The sequence below is a fragment of the Rattus norvegicus genome, chromosome 16 (assembly GCF_036323735.1).
Source record: "Rattus norvegicus strain BN/NHsdMcwi chromosome 16, GRCr8, whole genome shotgun sequence".
NCBI lineage: Eukaryota > Metazoa > Chordata > Mammalia > Rodentia > Muridae > Rattus > Rattus norvegicus.
Genome location: NC_086034.1, coordinates 6283196 through 6308170, shown reverse-complemented (window position 1 = coordinate 6308170; position 24975 = coordinate 6283196). Strand labels below are relative to the sequence as shown.

At 40.6% G+C, this 24975-nt stretch overlaps 1 protein-coding gene across 51 annotated transcripts in view; it reads right to left on the bottom strand.

Moving 5' to 3' along the window:
* The window catches only part of Pbrm1 (polybromo 1), a 99404-nt gene that overhangs the window by 11166 nt on the left and 63263 nt on the right, over positions 1–24975 (bottom strand). For 25 of the 51 annotated variants that reach the window (NM_001427685.1, XM_063275338.1, XM_039095102.2 and 22 more), the window contains 8 exons: positions 22127–22312; positions 20693–20850; positions 19876–20139; positions 17052–17197; positions 14686–14843; positions 4949–5132; positions 4208–4418; positions 3032–3233 (listed from right to left, as the gene is read on the bottom strand). In NM_001427685.1, the coding sequence (NP_001414614.1) occupies positions 3032–3233; positions 4208–4418; positions 4949–5132; positions 14686–14843; positions 17052–17197; positions 19876–20139; positions 20693–20850; positions 22127–22312 (1509 nt within the window). Of the gene's footprint in view, positions 1–3031; positions 3249–4207; positions 4419–4948; positions 5133–14685; positions 14844–17051; positions 17198–19875; positions 20140–20692; positions 20851–22126; positions 22313–24975 lie in introns of all 51 variants that reach the window. The other 26 variants (XM_063275299.1, XM_063275315.1, XM_063275317.1 and 23 more) reach the window with 3 other exon arrangements.

Below are 24975 nucleotides of genomic sequence, written 5' to 3'. Positions count from 1 at the left end.
AAACACAGGCACAGTTCTGTCTCTATGGAAGGAACGGCAGACGACTAGTCTCCACACGGGGGTCGGGCCGACTTCACCCGGTAACCTACATTTCAGCTTGCCTATCCCATCTTGAGAACTGGTCTGCAAAGATTTCAAGAACGTTAAGGCTGCAACACACATTCAGAAAGCACAGATTTTTATCGAAACACATCACCAGGTAACCACCGTGGTTAATCTCACGAGGCACTCTGAGGATGAGAAGCGCTGCCATTATTCTAGTATTAATAGCATTACAGATTATAATTTCAACATGAAGCAATTCCATGGCCCATTATAATTTTTGGAACAATTGTACTTACTCTAATTTTCTGATTCCTTGTATCCAATTTTACTAAAATTTGAGGACTCATCATTAATGTCACAAGTTTAGCAGCTGAAGAAAATTAACTCTGCAAGGGAGAGTAGCTTACTGCCTCCACCTCAGATTCTAGGAAAAGTGAACAGCCAGTTTCTACACTCTAATGAAGCAAGGCACGAGGTCATGTAACTAACTCCGAGGGAGGAAAATACATGATTAGCTATACTATAGTCATCAGAGGAGGGGAACTCATACATACATGTATGTAGCAATGGACAATATTCTGAAAGAACCAGGTTCCCTGAAGCTGAGTTCAAAACCAACCATAAATCCTAAGTCATTAAGAATTCCAGCACCTACTCTAAGTGCACTTGAAATGCAAGAGGAACTCGTCTCGGACCCTCTGGGCTGTTAACCGACAGCCTCCCTATTCCCTTAGCTACTCTGCACCTCTAGAGCCAGCACCCGACAGCCGTGCTCTCGGCATGCTGGACCTTCTGTGAGGGCGCACTCCCACAGCTCCCACCATACAGCCAGGGGTTATTCAGCCTCACCAGTCTAAGTGGGAAGTTCTCCCACTCTTCACATGGGCAAACAGAAGCTGGGCTACAGGCAGTGACCTGTCCAAGAATACAGGAGAAACAGCAACTTAAGGCCCCGACGCCCGGTGTCACACTTCAACTTCCACAGTTCTCTCCAACATGGAATTCAAAAGACTACAGCTATGGGGAAACCAGTTTGAGGCACATGGCTTTAAGAGACTCAGGAAGTGGCAGCTCCACTCCTCTACGGCAAGCATGTGAAAGATCAGAGCCCCGAGGCTGTGACGAAGTTGCGTGCAGACACTCCGCATCGCTCGCTAGGACTGCCTCAGCCTGACACCTTCTGCACAGTGAGCATGAGAAGCAGACCCACTGTAACCATAGTCTCTAGTCGTTAACTAAAACTATCTGTGACCTAGATGCCCCAATATTAAATGCTAATTTTTTCATTACACAAATGAAACAATAAACTGGAAGGAAAAAGAAAAAATTAAAGTTGGAAAAACAGGGAAGTTCAAGCATGTGGATAAAATATTAGTTCTTCCTGAAAGAAGCTGAACTAGGCTGCTCTGGAATTCAGAATTACTCAAACTATGCCAGCCAAACTCTCAACTTTGTGTTTTGAATTCAGTGGGTAGAAACGCCCAAAGTTCAGAGTTTGAATTTCAAGGCTACTCAAACACATAACTCCCCTCTCACTAGGTTCTTCCTAGTTTCAGACACTCTATTAAATATGAGAGAATTTTTCAAATATTATCTCTTCTTCCCTCAGCCATGTTCCAATTTTCTGCCTTCAGATGATCTCTAGATCTCTTTGTCCTATTTGTACCCTAAATAACCATCCACACAGTACTAGCTTTGTTTGCCTTGAAAAAGGCTTTACACTATGTTAGTGGAGCTCCTTAGAAAACAGTCCTCCAACCTAGTAGTACACTTGGTCTTCGTGCAATAAGCCCTGAAATATCACAGTGGCCCAGACTTCTAGGTTCTTATGGGATTGACTAGAGACTTTCTCAAAGAACGTTCTAGGGTATTAATGGATGCCACATAAATACCTGGTCAATTTTCAGAAAATGCCAGATAATAAAAAACATGTTCTTTAGAGACTTTAACTTAGGACTATGCCCAAAGTTTGAAACGCTTCTGAAATTGGTTTTGCCACAAAATATTTCTTGGCTGAACATCTTGCAGGATTAGGCTTCAGCAGAAGATCCTTAAGGAAGCCTTTCAGATAATCTTACAATAATAAATAGTAACAAATGAAAGGAATATAACTTTTCTACAAAATAGTTACTTTGGAGATTTCATAAGCTTCAATAAAAGGAGCACCTTTCGTAATGTATGCTTGCTGGAAAACAATGGATTTGGACTCAGTCAAGTTAGAGAGGAAGACTATTGAAAAATTACCTAACATACAACATTTGAATTGGGAAAACTACAACTCAAAGTATGGCCTAACGTAATGCTTACTCTCGCTTATTAAAGCCATACCCAATATTAGCTAGAACAACAGAAAATCCAAACCCCCAAAAATCTCTAAGGAATTAATTTTTTACAACTATGAACCACCAAATCTTTGAGGCGAACAGCTCATGGTTCAAAGTGATCTAGTCACAGAAGAAGGGGAAGTGAAGGCAGCTGAGCTTGGTCAAAGCCATCCAAGGGTCTTAAGAGCAGGTGTGAGCATAGGCACAGTTCATGCCAGGGCTGGCCTAGGAAACTGGGCATACCCCGCCTCATCCTAGAGTTTGACTTACAGCTTTGGCTTATCAAGAACCATATGGAAGATCACTTATTTTAAAAGGCCACATTCAGGTGACTTTTAATCAGAATTATAGTTAACATTATTGAACAATTATTCCCCAGCTCAACATGTGTGTGCCTACAGGGATAAATGAAATAAACTCATGCAATTTTTAATAGCAAAATACTTTTGTTTGAGGAATTTGCCAGGAGGGGCAACACCGCAAGGATCTGAGGCCAAATCGGGGGCAACCCTCCATGTACTGGCATCTATCTACTGCCAGCTGGGCACACCAGACTCATGTGCATGTGGTCAGAACAACAGAGTACAGCCTGCATATGCATATGAATTCCTGAAAACAGCCCTTCTTACAAAGTGGAGACACTGTGCCTAGTCCTTATTTACCTTCATATTCTGCTTTCTTGGCTGTTTCAAGGTTTCTCCATTCTGTCCCCACCAGTCTGCTGAGCTCCCCAAAAGAGTAGTCTGGGTGCTGGGCTTTAATCACAGCTCTCATTTCACTGCTGAACAAAATGTATCCGCTCATGTTGATTTTCCGTTTAGAACTTTCCTTCTTTGCACTGCCTTTGGCAGACTTTGGGGTAGACTGTAAGACAGAAAGCTATTCTATAAGGAATCAGGAAACTGCACTGGGTCAGTCACAGCTTCTGGAAGGCAGACACATAGGAGGCAGTAATGTTTTACAGACACATTCAGTTTGTAGCTGACATTTTCTAGGTTAAGATACACCTCTTCCTTGCCTTGCATAAAATAAATGAAAATTTCACTGAATTCCATGACTATAGTCTACAATGGTGACCTCACAATTAAGTCTCAAGAAAATTCTGAATGAGGAAAATAAATATAAGAGGGATCACCTCAACCAAAAGATGAAATCATAAGGAAGGGGAAAAAGATACAGGCATCCAAGTATGGCAGAATGTATCTATAATCCTATTACTCAGGAGGCTGAAGCAGAGGCAGAAGGATCTTGTGTGTGGGCTTTGGTGAAAGCTAAGGTATAAGAGTATAATACCATTCCTCATTGCTTCTTGTCTACAAGGCCAAGAGCCTTCTGAACTCTTATTAAACCATCACTATGAAGTTTAAAAGAAATTATTATTGGCTTAATGATATGGTAAGTATACCTTTTGCCAATTAAAAATAAATTAGTAAATGAACAAAGGTTCTGCAAAAAGACAAAACAAAACACTATTATTCCTTTGTGCAGATTTCTAGGCAAAAATTCACATATGAAGTGTATGGCAGTGAGCACCCAGTGCTGTTTGGGAAATGGAGGCAAGAGGAACAAGAGTTCAAGGCTCACCTTCAATACACAGGAAGTCTGAAGCCAGCCTAGGCTAACTGACACCTCAAACAAAAAAGTCTGACATACATACATACATACATACATACATACATACATACATACACACATGCACACATACACACACACACACACACACACACACATATATACATATATATATATATATATATAGGAGCCTGATGTCTCCTACTCTGGTTTGAGCCTGCTAAAGATCAGAACAGAGAAGGCAGTCACGGTACATATCACCTTACCTGTGGGGGTGTATAGGGCATGAGGTCCAGCTCATTCGCCAGGGGTGTCTGAAGCTGAGGGAGAGAAGGAGGCTCAATGACTTCACTGTCCTCTTCTCCCATCTCTTCAGTATCATCATCTCCACCTTCTAACTCAGCAAATTTAGCTTCTAGCAATTGTATCTTCTTTTCTAACAAAGGTGAGGGTTCTTTCTGAGGAATGATTGGTTTTCTGAAAAACAGTGACAAGACAAACAAACAAATAACAAATAAATAGAATATAAATATATATTATAATATAAGTAAGTAAAAAGTTGCCAACCACTTCCAGGACTGGTCAGAGAGTAGACCTGAAAACATGAGGTACTGGTCAGGTCTAGTGTTAAGAAAGGAGTTGTCATAATCTATGAAACTGAGCAAATCTTCCCAGAGAGGCTGCCAACAGAAACAAGTGTTTCTGTCTTCATTCTACAATTGCTGGTGTCCAAGCCAAGGTACTGTTAAGACAATCACTTTTTTTTTTTAACTCAAGACTTTCTTTTTCTCTCTGTAACAAAAAACAAAACAAAACAAAACAAAACAAAACAAAAAGCTGACTCAAAATGCCATCTCCTATCTGAGCCTCCCAAGTATGAGAATTACCACATCTCACTAAATTGATATTTTCTATGATAGTTTAAGATCTAAAAAACAGAACACTGGGTTACATGACTTTGGTAAGATACCCAAGTGCTCTTTCTTCCTTAGTTTTACAAGCTTTACCTGAAGTAGTAAATTTCATCATCTACAACTTTAGCAGAGAGTGAAAACCTCTTCAACCCCTTGAATTTCTTCATCTGCTTGTCACTCTCATTATAGCGGCTCTCACAAAGCAGAATGTCATTTTCTGGTATTTCAGTTGGCCTGCAGGAGAGGAAGTCCTTGAATGACAACACAGCACATTTTCCTGAAAGAGTAAGAGATAAAGGAGTTAACTCCTGTCATAGTTAATGACCTGGAACTAGCCAAATAGGCTAGACTGGCCAGCTAGTGAGCCCCTGGGGTCATTCTCCAACTCTCCACCAAATTACTAGTCGAGAGACAGTGTTGGGATTACAGGTGTGTATCACCGAACTTGCCTTTTTATAAAATGTGGTTCTGGAGACTGAACTCAGGTCTTCATACTCGCAAGACAAGTACTTTACCAGCAGAAATCTCTCCCCAGCCCCAAATTTTATATTATTATATCTGAATTCACAGTTACTTAAGAGTGATAGAGAGGGGGCTAGGGAGATGGCTCAGCAGTTAGGAGTAGAGATTACTGTTACAGAGAACTCAAACTCAGTTCTTAGCACTGACACTAGGTGGCTCACTTACTTGGCTGTGGCTTCAGTTTACAGGGACCTTTTCTCCTGGATCCACTAACGTCTGCACTTACGCATGCACATACCCTCCCATATATACCAGGCCATATCAACCAAACAACACCCATGCAATAATGAATGCTAAAGGTGCTGGTCACCTAGAATGCACAAAATCCTGGGTGCATGGGCTGGGCAAGATGGATGGGTTAGTGGATAAAGGTGTCTATGAGCTTGACAAGCTGAGTTCAATTCCTGAGAACTACATGGCAGAAAGGGAGCTAAATTCTACAAGTTGTCCTATCCTCCGCACATACTCTATGGTACACAGACTCCCATATAGACAGACAGACAGACACATGGATGCAGGGGGGTGGGGAGAGCAATCTGAAAAAACAAAAAAGAACACCAAGAACATTTATGTTTGCTATTTGCTATTGATCATACCAGAAATGTTCATGGTCAACAACTTCTTGACATTCAAAAACATTTCAGAAGTTCAAAAGTTCACTGCCTTAGAAACACATAGTATTTATTTACCTAACTCAATGGACTTTTAGTTAGGAATAGCCATTCTTCATGTTTAGAGAAGGAAAAAAATTGAGATGTAAAAATTCTTTCCATAGTTAAAGAGTCAAATTACTAGTCGAGAGACAGGGATGTGGTTCAGTTGACTGAGTGCTTGCCTAGTGCGTACAACCAAGCATTTGTTAACACGTGCCTGTAACCCCTGCACTGCAGAGGTGGACTAAAGTTCAAGGTCATTCTCAGACACATATAGGGTTCCAGGCCAGCCTGGGCAATATGAAACCCCCATTTCAAAACAAAACCAAGTGACTGGTAACCCTGAAATAAATGTGATATCTCTGTGCTCTAGCTTGAGTTTCTACTAGGATCCCTAAACACTGGTAAAAGATAGCCTTGATTTAATTTAATAATAAAAGTTTTCTTTATAAGCAACGGTTCAGCGGTTCACTGGCTGCTCTTCAAACGGGTCATGATTTAATTCCTAGCACACACATAAGCAGCTCACAATTGTCTAACTCAAATATCAGGGTATCTGATGGTGCCCTCATTTGGACTCCAAGGTACCAGATACACACAGGCCATACATACATACATACATACATACATACATACATACATACATACATACATGTGGATTTGCTCATACACATAAAAAAGATCTTGACAGATCAATTTTGGGAGAATGACATACTTAAAATAGTGAATTCTTCTTTTAATAGGTCATTTTTATTTATTTGGGTCTTTTGTAATATGTGTAAAAATTTTATTTATATACTTTTAAACTTACCAATATATTTTGTTCAGCTCCATATATTCACATATCAACGTTTTATTGTATAATAAAGATTGACATATCAATTATTCTTTTTCATATATTTCATGTTTATAATATATATTATTTAATCTAGACTAGCCACATTGTAGTGCTTAAGAATTACATGTGAGTAGTGGCTAGTGTAATGGATAAATTATAACAGGTATGAAGTAGGAAACTTCTCAGAGAAAACAAGATAAAGTCTGTGCCGTCATGAGCCACGTCAAGGTTTAAGTAACACAGAAAAGGTAACAGCACAAATTGGGCAAAATAATTCCCTCTGCTTTCCAAAAGGCACAATGAAGAAAAGAAAATGTGGGGCTGGGGATTCAGCTCAGTGGTAGAGCGCTTGCCTAGCAAGCGCAAGGCCCTGGGTTCGGTCTCCTCCAAGAGGACACATTTGTGACCTATGATCTATGTAACTGGCAAAGGATTTGCTTTCACAATATACAAACAACTCTCACAAGTCAGCAAGGAAAATGCAGAAAGAACTTCCTGTTGTTGACAGAGCCTGTCTCTTCTAGAGTTCTCTGCTGGGTTTGCTTGTAGGGGATTAGGTATCAGCTTTCTCTGGTATGCTAAGTTCTATTGAGTTCCTATTATCTTTTTAATATTAAGTTTTTTGTTATTCTATCACCTTTTTGTTCTTATGACTTCATACATTTCTTGATCCTTTTAAAAAGCAGTACAAATAAATACATGATTATAATATAGTAAGTAAGTAGACAATATTATAGTAGCTTCAACAAAATATTTTAATGCATTTGTCTGCCTATTATCTGCCCAATAGATTATGTGTGATCAGTAAGGTATTTCATGATTCTGTTTCCAGTCATTTTCCCACTTCCCCTAATACTGGCTATGCAATATCTGTTTGTTAATTGAAGGATTAAGTGTACATTTGAGGAATATGTTTCAAATGTCTTCTCTTATATTGTTAAGTTCTTTGAGAGCTTACAGACATTATTTACCACTAAAACTTCTTATAGTGGGGTGTGTGTGTGTCTTTTATTTTTGCTTCATAATTAATGAATGAATTACAAGATAGTCGTGTAATGCAGTCCTGGTTGGTCTGGACCTTGCAGTGATCCTCAGTCTCTACCTTCCAAATGCTGGGCTAACAGACAAACACCACCACAATGATAAAAAACCCACCCAATAGTTATTGCTGTACTGCACACAGTGCACATCAATTCTGTGTCTAGGAAGGAAATAAACCACATACACCAATGCAATATTTAGATAACATGGCCCTTCTCTCTTCAGAACTCCTAAGAGATAAAGCCCAGGTTGGAAAAACCTTGGACACCCATACCAGGTGAATCCACAGCCATTCAATTCTTTCAATCCTCTTCTTTGCATGAGTGCCTCTATCCTGTTCTTCCCCTCCAGGCCTCCAACAAGCACCTTCTCTTCATTCTTTAGCTCCAGTACCAAGGCTATTCTTATTTTTGTCTTTGACCTTCTCTGGTGTGGGCCATTCAAGGGAAGAGGCAGTCTGCTTCTCTGGCATTTTGCTTATTGAGGGCCCTGTTTCTGGTCTAGTGCCTTCAAGAAGCTAGATGAGGTCTAATGAAAGCTGCCTGCGCATAGTCTGAGCATATGGAACTGGTGTAGGTAAGGAAAGTAGCCCCCAAGCTCTAGGGCGTGCCCCAGAGCTTTCCAGTAGAGTAGATGAAGGAGGTTCTGGTAAAGAATGGATAACACAGGGTTATGAACCTGTATTTCCAGCAGATAGCTGTAGCAAGATCTGACCTGGTGAGGGGGGAGTAATCCTGTGATAAGTCCCCACTGAAGCAAAAAGGAAATGATATATAAGACCATCTCTTGGATTTTCTCTGTATGACTTACAGAGAAACAAGCAAACAATCCTGGCCCCTTTTACTTTCAAAAATTTAAAGCATTTATTAATTTATTTCATGTATGTGAGTACACCGTCACTGCCTTCAGGAGAGGGCATCAGATCCCATTACAGATGGTTGTGAGCCACCATGTGGTTGCTGGGAATTGAACTCAGGACCTCTGAAAAAGCAGTCAGTGCTCTTAACTGCTGGACCATCACTCCAGCCTCCACATCTTTCATTTTGAGCACCAAGTGGGGTTTATATCAAAAATAAAACAACCACGTCTCATTGCGCATCTCTCACCCTGTTCAGTGCTGCAGGCTCATCAGTTCATACACATGCATCCCAACGGCTAGCAGTCAGTTAATGAAACTGACACAAAAGGGAGACAGAGAACCCAGGTTTTAGTTCTGACTCGTTCTTGGGGGGTAATTTTACCTTTCTGGAAAATACTATCATCATTCTTATATAATCATGTTGAGGATTAAGTGACTGCTTTAAATATCATAGGACGCAATGCATTTTAACAGGAACTCGTTAGAAAAGATTTACCCACATTACATCAGTGGAAACAGTGGTATAGGGGTATGTCAACAGCCATTTCTTCACAGAAGAAAAGCTGACAAAAAAATGTCTTTAGAGGGGCTGGACAGACAGACTCAGTGGGTAAGAGTGCTTACTGCTCCTCCAGAAGACCAAGTTCAATACCTAGCACCCACAATACCTCCAGCCTCCCTTAACTCCAGGTCCAGTGTTCTCTTCGGGCTTCTGTGGGAATATATGCATATACTAACAGACACACACATCATTCATTCCTCCTTCCACTACTTAGGGCACAGGAATAGAACTCAGATTACCTACTCAGCTATCTCATTTGACTAGAATCAACTTTTTTTTTTTTAATCAAAAGCCAAAGGTTCACAACCATATAATGTTTAATTATGAAAATGTGGCTGAAACCTGATGGTTAACCTAGCCTCAACCTACCCTCCCTTAAAAAAATGTTTATTTGTGTTTTGCTTGCATATACGTCTGGCATCACATGCATGCTGGTGCCCACGGAGGCTGGAAAGGGGTGTTGAATAGCCTGGAACTGGAGTTAGAGACAGTTGTGAGCTGCCGTGTGGGTTCTGGGAATGGACGGAAAGGAGTGCTCTTTATTGCTGAGCCATCACCCCAGCTCTCCCACCCCACACATCCGTTTTCCTTGGCTTCAGCAACAGTCTGGAAATGACAGCCTGGGTTCCTGGTATGAAGTGTTTGGTGCCAAGGACAGAGTAGAGTGGAACATTTCCCTTTCCTCTTAACTCCCCAAATAAAATTTAGCTGATTGCTTGACTTGTGGGAAGCCTCCTGAAGGATGAACCCTACAAAAGAATTAGCTTGTTTTGTCAAATATGGAATTCTGTCAGAAAAATGACATAATTTTATAATTAAAAAAAAAACTGTCTATTTAGGCTGCTATAGCAATACTACTGTGGACTGGGCAATTTCTAAAAAACAGAAATTTTCCAGTTCTAGGAGACAGAAGTCCTAAATGAAGGTGCCAGTATCTGACACGGTCCTGTTTATTGCACAGGAAAATTCTAGGTATCTCAAGCATGATGGATAGTAGAAGTACTAACATTAAAGGTAAGAATGAACCAGCTTCTATGATCCCTACCTGAAATAGTGTCTATCTACTCAGTGGATGGCTCTTAGGACCTCAGCATCTCCCAGAAGATCCCACTGGCATTAAGTTTTGACCTATGAATCCTGGAGGAACACATACGTTGAAACCATAGCACATTAAAGGTGAATGAGGCTGGAGAGATGGCTCGGTGGTCAAGAGCATTGACTGCTCTTCTAGAGGTCCTGAGTTCAATTCCCAGCAACCACATGGTGCCTCACAACCATCTGTAATGGGATCAGGTACCTGAAGACAGCTACAGTATACTTGAATAAATAAAAAAATTAAAAAAACAAAACAACAAACAATAACAACAAAACCCAAAAAAACCCTTTCAAGCACTAAAAGGCAAATTTACCATGTATTGTCAGTTGGAGCTCAAGTATCAAATGACATACATTTAAAATGTGGGGAGAAGGGGTTGGGGATTTAGCTCAGTGGTAGAGCGCTTGCCTAGGAAGCGCAAGGCCCTGGGTTCGGTCCCCAGCTCCGAAAAAAAGAACCAAAAAAAAAAAAATGTGGGGAGAAAAAGTAGGGGCTGGTATGCTTTGGGAAATGTTCTATTTCTCTGCAATCCTGGGGATGGAACCCAGGACTTTATGTAAATGTTCTACCACTGCATGTGCAGCCCCAAATAAGGAATGTAAATTTTTAGTTCAGTTATTATGTTGACATTAAAACTACATGTTGAAACACACCTTCTTCCAAATTACAAGGAGGCTCTACAAGCACATGCTTAAGTGTCATTTCTAGCAGCAGTTCAAGGGATGGAAGGAGTATTATGGAGAGAGGTGACTAAAGCATCCCAGCTCAACAACCACTTGTCCTGTAAACAACAGCCATATGCTAAAAATACCCTACAAACTACTGTCACCATTTGTAAGCAAAGGTCAGGTGATGACAAATGCTAAAGCTGGAGTTCTGGGTGGGGTCATTTGCTGCTGGTCTCAGACAGCCAAATGGGAGAGTACAGCCAAGGTTTGGCTTAGCATCTGTAAGGTCTAAGAGGTCCATAACATGGCTCATTGTGTTCATCTAGGAGAACTGTTAGTGGGCTCCAGTATGCTTCAAATGCTAGCCACATTTTAGGGCTGGCTTCATCCTACTCATGCTCAGGGCGCTTCTACCATTTACTTTTCACTGAGTCACATCTCAGAGAGAGAAAACAGCCTGAGTCTCAGCCCCAGCTCCTCCTTTCTGAGAGCAGCTCATCTCTCGCTTCCTTGCCTAACACACTGCTTTCAGCAGCTGCCTCCTGGGGGGTTGGCCCATAGCAGGGGCTCTGCTTGTGTCATCTGAATGCTCACACAACTATTCCGTCGTCTGAGATGCTGACTTGTGCGTTAGCTCCCTCCTAACTTTACTCAGCTTTTAGGAAAGACCAGCTCTATCTATTTGTTAAGTTGTGTTACTTTTTTCGCTTAAGAACTTTCACATCTTTAAACCCAGTGTCCAGAAGGCAGAGTTAGATAACTCTCCATGAGTTCTAGGCCAGCCTGGTCTACATAGAGTCAGTCCCATTGCAACCTGGGCCACAGGCTGAGTGAGACCTATCTCAGAAAAAAACATCACTACATTATTTTTTTTAAAGTGTGTTCACATGTGAATAGGGAGGCACATGTGAAGTCAGAGGACATTTGCAGGAGTCAGTTTTCCCCTCTACTATGTAGTTCCCAGGGATTGAACGCAGGTTATCAAGCTGGTGACTAGTGCCTTTCACCTCATCATTTTGCCATGCTCCAACTCCTAACATTTTTTATGTAACTCTCATTATATTGCTATGGCTGACTTCAAATTCCTATGCTTCTAGTCTGCAAGTACCTGGGAATTCTGGTCTGTACCACTGCCCTGGCTCAACATTTGTCTTTTAAAAAATTTAGTCAAGACTTCATTGCTAACAGCTTTTGTTCCACCCCAGGGAGTTACCAAGACTTTGCAGAGTTTTATCTGCACCGTGATCCAGTCTATATTGTGGAGACATAGACGGCTGTTGTTGCTTGGAATATAGCTTCTCTACGTACTTTCTGTTTTTTAATCAAGAGTGAGTCTGGGGTGGTAGTGGTGACAGCCCAGCAGTAAAAGCACTGGCTGCTGTCCTGTGGAGGACCCAGGTTTGATTTCCAGCACCTACATGGAAGCTTATAGCATCTGTGACTACAGTTCCAGAGGATCCAATGCCCTCTTCTTGCCTCCTTGGGCAACACATGTGGTACAGAAACATATATGCAGGGAAGATACACACACACCTTAAAAATAAATAGTAGAAGGAAAACGGAGTTGGATGTAACAACACAGGATTTTAGTCAGCACTGGAAGCTGGGCCATCATGGCTTACACATTGACTTCCGGGCAGTCAGGGTTCACTGTGAGACACTGTCTCTCTTTAAAGAAGAACCTGAGGCAGGCATTGTGGTGCACACATGGGAGGTGAGTCTCCGTGAGTTTGAGGCCAGCCTGGTCTATGTATTAAGTTCTAGGACAGTCATAACTATAACCATCCCAAAACAAAAACAAACTAAAAACACTGGGACGTTTATGTCATGGATATTTTTTCTAAGATTCTTTTAGTATCATTCAGTACAGATCCTGAAGTAGTATATATTATTTTGTAATGAGCTATACTTCCTATAAATATAGTGTTAGAAGCTATGTTCTTAGGGTTCTGGTGAGGGGCCATGGTTTTCTACTGTTAAAGAATAAAAGGCAAAAAAAAAAAAATCATTTAAAAAGTTGTACAAAACCGAAACTTAAATAAAAATTAACAACAAATCATATAGCTTCCCTAACCCAAGAAAACTTCAGTTTCACCTTCATTCTGCTTCATTTTAATCTCCTTGTTGGGTTTACACAAGGGAGTAGTTTTATGTGTGTCACTTTAGTCTGGATCAGAATTTTAAAGACATTTTCTGCTACAGAGAGGCAAGAGTTTAATGACTTTACTGCTCTTAGTCTGTGTGGTAGAAAGTTGAAAATGTGCTGAATTACTAACAGCTTGCCATATCTAATCCTGAAAACAATTATGAGCATCATTGTTGAATAAAGACTAATACATGCTTGAATCTGCAAATGTTTCTCTGGTTGTCATCTATGGTGGCTTCTTTAAAACCATCAACAATCTGGGGGAACTGGATGTAGCTATGCAGGTTAATGGTAGAGTGTACAACTAGTATACACAAGGCCTTGGGTTCAATCTCTGACTTGGTGTTAGTGGGGGACCCGCAAAACACCAACCACCAACGAAAGCCTGCAGCTAGTCATCCTTTAGGAAGCCATCTCAGGGATGCAGTGTGGCTAGTGTATGAGCTGGCGGCTCTCAAGGCTTGGGGAAGTCTAACAGCTGACAACACTGTAAGTATATGATGATGCATATAACTAGATCTCAGAAACAGAACACCACTGGAGATACCTGGTAGATGACTAAAGAGAAACCAAGACATTACATTGGAATTGAGACAATAAAATGATCGAGTTTAAAAATCTAACAGAGGACTGGAGAGATGGCTCACTGGTTAAGAGCACTGAGTGCTCTTCCAGAGGTCCTGAGTTCAATTCCCAGCAACCACATGGTGGCTCACAACCATCTGTAATGGGATCTGGTGCCCTCCTCTGGTGTGTCTGATGACGGCCACAATGTATTCATTTAATAAAATAAGTAAATAATTCTTTAAAAAAAAAAAAAAGTCTATCAGAAACTGAAAAATTAGGCTCTTCTTCTTATTTCCTACCTCACTCTTACAACACTGTTCACGCCCCAGCCATAATGATTCGCACCTCACCTACCAGCTCTGCCCAACACCACCATGATTTCCTTTCAAGTCCAACCACAGTGTACAAGACCTGCTATGTCTGAGTATCCAGAAAGTTCAAAGGCCTCAGTCCTTACACCACATCCTTTCCCTTGCTCTAGCTATCCAACCCTTTCAGATTCCAAAGAAGAACAAGTAATGTAAGACAACTCTTTTGTTGCTCCTAGAAGAGAACCTCAAGTAATTCTCCTTTGTTTACATTAAAACTTCTTCAAGGGTCCACTCATATGCCATCGATCAGTAAAATTTTGGCCAATCATGTGATCTTACCTCAACATTAATGTCAATCTTTTTTATTTTCATTAAAAACTCTAATTACCACCTGGTGTTCTGTTTTTTATTTACTGACTCCCCAATCTTTGTCCCAATGTCTTTATGAGAGCACAGACTTCTGATGTTTTTACGCTCTATGACCCACCATCTGGAGGCGCCCTGCACGGCATCAGTACTTCACCAAAGCTCCACAGAGCAACTGTGACGAAAAGGACAAACACCCACCTAGGATACAACTCATGGGGCAGGTTTCTTCCAGATTACTCAGAAACACTTCTTTTTTGTAGAACATTTTTGTGGGCTCATGTTCTGTTTCTTCTGGGTGAATGAAGATAGGACCATAAAAATATGCAGCTCCATCTCGGACCCATACTTTTTCAATTCTTGGGGAAAGAGGGGGATAGAGAAATTAAGTTATAAAACTTTCAATTTTGAATGGTTATCTAATAAAAACTCCACTAAGTACAATGCTTGTTTGTTTATATGTGAGTGCTCTGCTGGATGTACACCTGCACTTCAGAAGAGGGCATCAGATTCTTTACAGATGGTTGTGAGCCACTCTGTGGTTGCTGGGAATTGAACTCAGGACTTCTAGAAGAGCAGCCAGTGCTCTAACCACTAAGCCATCTCTCCAGACCCCTTAAATATAGCAGCTTCTAGCATTTAGAGGAATTTCATGGATTCTCCTCTCCCTTTAAGACACCTTTCAGAGAAGACACTCTGAAAAAGTGAAGAGGACATTTGGCCCCTCTGGGGAAAAGAGCGTTAACATGTATCAAGGAATGTAACTAGGTGTGTCGTTTTATTTAAATTCCAGGTTTCCTCCCTGAGATGTTCAGATGAAAGCAAGTAAACAGTCGTTACTTGGCTGGGTGAAGCCCTCCGAACAGAGGGTCACGGAGCTCTGTACAACACCCAGCACCAAACACTTTTCCGTCGGGATGCTGTAATGTCCTATTTATCAACCTAAAGTCAGAAGTACTGTCCCACATTTTCAGGGCTCCAGACTAAAGTAACATCTTCATTTCAGTGAGTAACCTTCTGACTTCCTGAACCAACTTACAGGAGCCATCCTTACAGGCTCTGCCCTTGCACCCCATATTGTCTTTACTGAGAATGCTGTTAGCTGATCTTCTAAATACTTGTGTGTGTAACTAGCCACATTTCAGAGGCCATCCTTGCTCCCCATATTGTCTTTACTGAGAATGCTATTAGCTGATCTTCTAAATACTTGTGTGTGTAACTAGCCACATTTCAGAGGCCATCCTTGCTCCCCATATTGTCTTTACTGAGAATGCTATTAGCTGATCTTCTAAATACTTGTGTGTGTAACTAGCCACACTTCAGAGGCCATCCTTGCTCCCCATATTGTCTTTACTGAGAATGCTATTAGCTGATCTTCTAAATACTTGTGTGTGTAACTAGCCACATTTCAGAGGCCATCCTTGCTCCCCATATTGTCTTTACTGAGAATGCTATTAGCTGATCTTCTAAATACTTGTGTGTGTAACTAGCCACACTTCAGAGGCCATCCTTGCTCCCCATATTGTCTTTACTGAGAATGCTATTAGCTGATCTTCTAAATACTTGTGTGTGTACCCAGCCACATTTCAGAGGCCACATTCTATCCTGGCTTATTGCAACAGCCTCCTCCTGGGCCCTTTACAGTCTCTCTTAAAGGAGGAAGCAGAGCTGTCCTATTAAATCAGAAGTCAAATGTTACTTCTCTGCCTGAAACAATGACAAAGATACCTTTTACTCTACACAAGTTCAAGTGTTCACATGGTCTCTGAAGCCTTCCATGATTTGCATATTGCCCATTACTCATCTCCCACCTTTTACAGGCTTCACTCTGTTGGCAGTAAACTGCAGGTTTAAGAGTGATGTACTTTGGGGGCTGGAGAGATGGCTCAGAGGTTAAGAGCACTTACTGCTCTTCCAGGGGTCCTAAGTTCAATTCCCAGCAACCACATGGTGACTCACGACCATCAGTAATGGGATCCGATGCCCTCTTCTGGTGTGTCTGAGGACAGCTATAGTGTACTCATAAATAAAATAAGTAAGAAATCCTTTAAAAAAAAAAAAGCGATGTACTTATCTCTCAGGCCTTTATACTGGCTATTAATTCTGCTGGGAATGCTTTCCCTGATATTCACAATTCTTACATTTCTTCACGTTAATCTAACTGCCAGATTCTTTGTGAAATCGAATTCGAACCATTCTCTCTGAGCACCTTACAAGCTCTAATCTCAAGAGTGTGTATCAGGATCTAAGCTACAACTCTATTCAAGATGCACGCTGTCTATTTCCTCATTTGAGTAAAGCTCTGTTGAAGTCAGATCATCTTTCAGTCTTGAGTGTCTGTTTTGGTACAGGTTCTAGTCTGGAGCCCTTGCTCTTCCTGCCTTAGCTTTGCAATTGCTGGGGTTATACACGTGTGCACTCTTCTACTTGCGACAGGAGGAAGAGCAGGAGAAATGTGGTGTGAGGAAGCCTGAGAAATTGCCAGGGGAGGGATTTCTGTCTTTATTCTATGCATGTGGAATACTAAGTCTCAAATCTTAGACCCAACCTCATCTTCCCTAATTCACCTGCCCACACGAGGGCGGACCAAGCCGTGGGATTTGATGAAGACACAATCGCCAACCTTCAGCCACATGTCATTGTAACGAAGCTGCTCAAAGTAGTGGCAACCTGGCTCACCATTGGACATCTCCACAGGAACATCTTCTTTTTCCTGTGGAGAGGAACTGGTTAATAAAGGCAGAAAACTAGCAAGAAGCATAACAACAATAAGTAAATTTTCAAGAAAGTTGAGAAACCAAACATTAAATTGTTGAAATCAAACTTATAATCAGGTATTGTATTCATTTCAAATTTATAATTTTCATAAAATGTTACTCTAAGAAATTTTTATTACCCCTCATTCTCATTCCTATGGAACTGATCTTTTCAGAAAAAAGAACTGAAAAGAACTTATTAGCATTCATTTCAAAGTGGACAAATTCACAAAACATTCCTACAGTATAAGGAACAAATTCTTTATGTCTCTCTTTACTGTGTTTAACTTTACAGAATTTCTTCCTTTCCTTTGTGGTAATAGGGATAGAACCTAGGAGTCTGTATGTGCTAGGCAAGTAATGATATCTCAAACCCTTTATTTGTTCTTGAAACTGGGTCTTACTAAATTGGCCTTGAATGCATTCTATAGTTCAAGCAGGTCCTGAGCTTTTCTTTCTCTGGCTTCAATCTTCTAAAACCCTGAGCTCATAAACATGTGCCACCAGGACCAGCTTCTTCCTAATACTATCTGTATACGAATTAAGCTTATTCGGTCTCTTCTAATGGCATAGCTCATCTGTATACGAATTAAGCTTACTCGGTCTCTTCTAATGGCATAGCTCATTTACTGCTCCTTTCTGATCCCCAGGATTCAGAAATATAACAAGTTGGCTTTTAACTTGCTGCTTTTGTGATACCGAGTCTGTCTGTAGTTGATTCTAATTGGATTCTCTCTCCAGTGAGACCCCAGGAAAAGCTACTTTAGCTCAACAGGAGAGAGTGTGAGGCCTGGTTCCTCACAGCACGGCAGCACTCAGCAAACTCATCTCCAGACTAACTAGGAAAGAGAGCGGGAGAGCAGACAGAGGAGTGAGAATGGGAGAGCAGACAGAGGAGTGAGAACGGGAGAGCAGACAGAGGAGTGCCTGCCTGAAGCTTTCTACTCACAGATCAGTTCTGCATCCCTAGCAGGGTGAACGAGCACAGGCTAGAGGCAGAAAGGAGGAATCCAGGATACAAGTCTTCCTCTAGATCTGTTCCCAAAGGGCACAATGTTCTCCTACACTGGTTTCTTACCTCCTACCCTGAGAGGAAGGAAGGCTCAACACTAGCTTGTTACCTTCTCCTGGTCTCTTATACTGCCTTCATTTGTCAATGTTAACAACTGGGGGGTTTTCCAATTTTATTATTTTTAGTAATTCCATCATGGCAAGAAAATATAGCTCCACGATATAAACATGATGCATTCTGGGTTGGACTAAATTAATCTGTCACCTACTAGCTGCAGGTGATGTAGAGCAAATGACCTGGTTTGTGGTGGGCCCCTCAGATGGGGTTGTTGGAAAGTACAGTGATATAGAGATGTTAGTTTAAAAAAAAAAAATCAACCTAATAATTGAATGAAATATAATGTTTATTTTGAATAATCCTTGCCTTTCTAAGGGGAACATTTTCTTCCTCATGTTTTAAAATGGCTCGATCTCAATTGTAAAAATACCATTTCCTCAGCTACCTTTTTGATCCCAGCACTCAGGAGGTAGAGGCAGGCAGATCTCTGTGAGTTCAAGGCCAGCCTGGTCTATACAGTAAGGTCCAGACAGCCAAGGCTACACAGATAAACTGTCTTGAAAAACCAAACCAAACCAAACCAAACCAGACCAAACCAGACCAAACCATTTCCTGGATTTTTGTATTGATATTCATCCTTGAGATCAGGGCAGTCTTCTGTTGACTTCTGTAGTGTGTGGAATATAAATATAGTTTGCTTGGGCTTTATACAATGAACTAAGAAGGGTTTTTGTTTCCACACTATCAAATAGTTTAAACAGCATTTTTTTTTTGGGACAGAGTTTCTCTGGGTAGTCCTGGCTGTCCTAGAACTTGCAGTGTAGACCAGGCTGGCCCTAAGCTCAGATCTAGCTGCCTCTGATGCCTGGATTAAAGGCATGTGCCACCATGCAGTTTTTAATTATAGCAACCACATGAACAGTTAAAAAGAATTTACTTACTCGGTCCTCACTGGACCACCTCACTGATCTCCTAGATTTACGTTATGTTTATGAGTATTTTGCCTGCATGTATGTATGTGCACCAACTGTCTGCCTGGTGCCTGCAAAAGTCAGATGCCTTGGAATTAGAATTAGAGGTAAGCTCCATGTGGGTGCTGGGATCAAATCTGGGGCCTCTGGAAGAGCAGCCAGTGCTGCTAAGACATTTCTCTATCCTCCATCCTCAGTTTACTTTTTAAGATTTATTCATTTATTATATATAAGTACACTGTAGCTGTCTTCAGACACACCAGAAGAGGGCATCGGATCTCTTTACAGATGGTTGTGAGCCACCATGTGGTTGCTGGGAATTGAACTCATGACCTCTGGAAGAGCAGTCAGGTGCTCTTAACTGCTGAGCCATCTCTCCAGCCTCAGTTTACTTTTAAATACTACTTTAAATTAACTTTTTTCTTCTTTTTCTTTTCCCTTATGTTCTTCCACTTTGACCAAGGTTTTATACCCTCAATCTTGTTTTTCTTTTTTGTTTGTTTGTTTTTGTTTTGAATTTGAATACATCAATTCACTTTCTGGAATAGATATTTTAAGGTTAAAATTCTTGTGTAGGTGGCTACTACTCATGTACCTTTTCCAAGTTAAAGCTGTCTTCAGCCCGATTGTCATCTGAGTTGTCTGTACTCTTCTCCTCATCCCCTTTGTCTGCATTTGCAAATACAGAGGCCACTCGGACCACAGGCAAGGGCACGTCCCGAGGGACGAACCTAACTGAACTGATGGGCATGGTCCACAGTTTAATCTTCTTAAAAGACTTGGTTTTGGCAGAATACCTTGATTCACAGACAAAAACATCCTCATCGCGGAAGGTTTCTGGACATAATTTAAAGTATTCCTGGGATGGGAAGAATAATACAAATAAGTAAATTTTTTGAAAATTAACTCAAAAATAAAAAAACCCAAATGTTAATCAATCTAACATTGAACTATAAAAACTTCCCGACAATAAAAAGTAAATGGCCAGATAAGTAGGTATCTCCTTGGCTATGTTCCCTTTAATTATAAGTTTTATTTACTTAGTCAACTGCCCTTTGAAAATATATTACTTTCATATAGTTAAAATGTCTTAAAGCTCTGTACAGGTCTCATATGCATATATGACAGATAATGCATTTTATTATCTAGAAGCAAGACTGGAATTTGGTAATGATTACCTTTCAGAAAATATCATCCTTGGAAATTAGCCCAGTAACATAAAAATGTTAATACTATTTGTATATAGATAAACTGAACACAGCAAATGGTCTCTAAGTATATTCATGTTAATTTCTTATATATAGACACAGAATAAAGAGTTTGAAGTACTTTCTAATATTGTAAATACAGATTTTTATATTTTTAAATTGTATTTCCAGGGAATGATATCGTTGAATCAATGAGTTTCTTACCTTGACAAACATGACCACACATTTGCCTAGAATTTTACTAACAGGGACTTTATTGTAATAGTCACTCTTAAAAACTTCTTTTTCTAGAAATTTTCGTGTAGCCAAATGGAATGTTTCATTTGGCCGATAGAACCAACAGCCGTATAGCCATTTTTCACCTCAAAAACAAAGAAAGGAAAAAAAATTATTAACAGAAACCACATATTCTTTGCAAAACTAGGAAGTATTTTATCAAGCCATTATGCCAAGGCTGGTTTTAGATGAAAATTTCTTAATAGAATTATTTTAGAGGAAATAATATTTTAAAACAAAGAAGCACAAAGAGGCCTAAAAAACCTCATTTCACCCTTCAGAGACATGCAACAGAGGAGGAGGTGAGAAGGGCTGCTCTGTGCTTCACTGAGCATGCAAGGAAAGGGAAGGACATTTTTAGCAAAAAGGTGACAGAATCCAAAAGCATTCACCTGACTGGCAGCTTAAAGAACTAGACTGCCTGCATTACACTCGTACTTCTTGTTGGCTTCATTCTTAACGCCTCAGAGGCAACTTTCTTCTTACATTTCTTTTAGATTTCTGTTGAGACAGGTTCACTGTAGCCTAGACTGGCCTCAAGCTCATTCTCCTGCCTCACCGTCTTGAGTTTTGGGATGGCAGGCATATGCCGCCAAACCAGCTTACAGGCATTTCTAAAGGAAGGCTTCTGGCAATAAATTCTAAGCTCAGTTACACATTTGTGACATTCACTGGAGAAAATCTGCTAGAAAAGAACACGAGTCTTGCTCTTCTGATCTCTGCCATCCTACACAGAGCTTGGCTCTAAGTAAATTACAGAATAAATTACTGCATAAGTGACTCTTCCCACCCATTAAGAAGTTACATTTCTGACTCAATCGTGACAGTGCCCAAAACTGCAAGATCCCACGTTTGCATATGGTTAGGTGGTTAATTATATTTATTGACACATTGAACATTAAATTTATTGATGTAATTATTGTTGAAAGGCTTAAATAGGAGTTAAAAAATTTTCTTCTTGATGATCAAGGAAAAAGAATTTAAACAAATGTACATGTGGGGCTGGAGAGATGGCTCAGTGGTTAAGAGCACTGACTGCTCTTCCAGAGGTCCTGAGTTCAATTCCCAGCAACCACACGGTGGCTCACAGCCATCTGTAATGGGATCCTATGTGACAGTGTACTCATATAAAATAAGTAATTCTTTAAAAAACAAAAAACGCCTGCACGTATGTGTATCATGTGTGTGCCATGTGAGGGCATCAGAGCGCCTGGAACTAGAGTTAGGGGTGGTCGTGAGCCATGACGTAGGGACTGAGAACTGCAGCCAGGTCCTTGGCAAGAGAACGTGCAAGAGCGGCACGTTCTCTTAGCCACTGAGCCATCTTTCTAGCACCTGTCCTTCAGTGCAAATCAAACTTACCAGCTGAATCTTCCCATAGTCTCTCAATACAGACTATATGTGGTTGTAGATTGGCCTCTGCAGGTTCAACATAGACATAATCTCCGACGTGATACATACTATTCTTAAAGCTGCAGTCCTGGCTGTATGTCCGATGTAAGCCTGAGAGGCCTGTAGTACCTGAGGAATCCTCACTTTTTTCAGCTTCTTGTATTTAAAAAAATAAGTAAAATAAAAGACACTCAGTAAAAGATTTCGGTTGTCAGAAAAACATTGAAACAACATATCCCAGATGTTATTTTTGTTAAAAACCACTTTTTAATGGTTCAAATACAAACTATCTGCAAATAGTACAGACTATTACCTTTCTTTCTTTCTTTCTTTCTTTTTTTTTTTTGGTTCTTTTTTCGGAGCTGGGGACTGAATCCAGGGCCTAGCAAGCGCTCTACCACTGAGCTAAATCCCCAACCCGACTATTACCTTTCTAAAAGTCAAACACACTTGATATTAATATACAAATGATGTACAAATAAAACACCCTCTGAAGAGAGAAGGTCCTTGTAAGCTGAACTAAAATCCCTAGACTTGTTCCCCAAGACCCATTCTACCATAGCCCCCTCGACTAACCACCCGCCCCTGAGTTACACTCCTGTCCCCAGTTCTGGCCGCCTCCGGCTGCTCAGGTGCAGGCCACACCACTCAGAACAGAAACCCTCTGCTGCACCAAAGGCCAAGCGAGTAGCCAGAAGTCAATCCCCCAACCAGAGACTCCCTAGTGATTCAGAGATCAAGAAAGTCACCAGAAATGAAGGCCACAGAGCTCAAAACACCAGAGAGCAAACAGAAACCAAGGAAGAATACACTTATCCAACAAAAACAAACTCAGAAACCAGCACCTCAACCTATCGCCATCCAAAACCCAGATGCCTGACCACCAGTGTAAGAACACAATGAGAGCCAGGGCAGCAGTCAGCAGCAGAGCCCAGCTCTCCCAGCACAGCAGGCACTGAACACTCCCATACAGCTGAAGCACAGGAAAGTGACCTTAAAACCAACTTTAGGAAGATGACAGAAAAACTGAGGAGAAAACAACAAATTGGAAGAATAAGTCTCGTAGAGAATGCCAAGAAAACAGCAAACAGGTAAAGGAAACCGTTCAAGACCTTAACATTGAAATTAGAAGCAATAAAGAAAACACAACCTAAGGGAATTTTGGAGATAGAAAATCTAAGTAAGCAAACAGAAACTACAGAAGAAAGATCAGTGATAGAAGTTAGGAGATGGAAAACCGAAGATACAATAGAAGATATTCATCAGATAAGAAAGCATTAAGTCCAAAGAGATCCTGACACAAAGTGTGGAGGATACTGTGGAAAGTCCAAGCCTGAGGATAATAGGAAGAAAAGGAAGAGACTCCCAGCTCAAAGGCCGAGAAGATATTCTCAACAAAGTCGAGGAAGACTTCCCTATTCTAAACAAAGAGATGCCCATAAATACACAAGAAGCTTACAGAACACCAAGTAAGTTGGACCAGAAAAGGGAAGTCTCCCCTGTACCCTCTGCCACATAATAATCAAAACACTAGATATATAGAAGAAAGAATATTAAAAGCTGCAAGGGGAAAAAGCCAAATAACATATAAACGCAGACCTATTAAAATTACACGATTTCTGCATACAGATTCTAAAAGCCAGAAGAACTTGGGCAAATGTTTTACAGACTCTAAAAGAACACAGATGCCAAACCATACTCATATTCCCAGGAAAACTTTCAATTACCAACAATAGAGAAAACAAGATACTTCATGACAAAACCAAATTTAAACAGTATCCATCTACAAATCCAACCCTACAGAAGATACTAGAAGGAAAACTCCAACCCAAGGAAGTTAACTACACCCAAGAAAACATGAGAAATAAATAATTCCATACCAGTAAAACCAGAAGGGAAATACACACATCAACTCTGCCCCTCCCCAACCAACAAAATAGCAGGAATTATCAACCACAGGTTGTTAATATCTTTCAACATCAATGCTCTCAATTCTCCAATAGAGACATAGACTAACAGAATGGATACAAAACACATTCTTCTGCTATGTACAAGAAATACACCTCAACATCCAAGCTAGGCATTGCCTCAGCGTATAAAACGCTAGAAAAAGATTTTCCAAGCTAATAGATCAAAGAAGCAAGCAGGTATAGCCATTCAAATATCTAACAAAATTGGCTTCCAACCAAAATTGATCAGAGAGATGGGGAAGGATACTTCATACTCATCAAAGAAAAAAATTCACCAAGATGATGTTTCAAGTCTGAATATCTATGCCCTAAATGCAAGGGCATCCGCATGTGTTAAAGAAACATTATTAAAGCTTAAACCACACATTGAACCCCACACATTCATAGTGGGAGACTTCAACTCTCACTCTCACCAATGGGCAGGTTATCCAGACAGAAACTAAACAGAGAAAAAAAAAACCCAAAAACAAAACCACACACACATACACGCACATACCCCCCCCACACACACACACAAACTAACAGACTTATGACTCAAATGGACCTAACAGACATCTACAGAACGTTTCACCCAAACACTGAAGAACCTTCTCAGTACCGCCTGAACCCTTCACAGTCAGCCATAAACTCAGTCACAAAGCAGTTCCCAACAGATACAAAGGAAAATCAAAATAATCCTCTCTATCTTATCAGATCACCATGGATTAAAGCTGGACTTTAACAGAAAGCCTACAAACTCATGTAAACTGAGCAACTCTACAAAATGACCACTGGGTCTAGGAGGAACTACAGAAAGAAATTAAAGACTTCCTAGAATTCCATGACAATAAGTGCACAACATACCCAAAC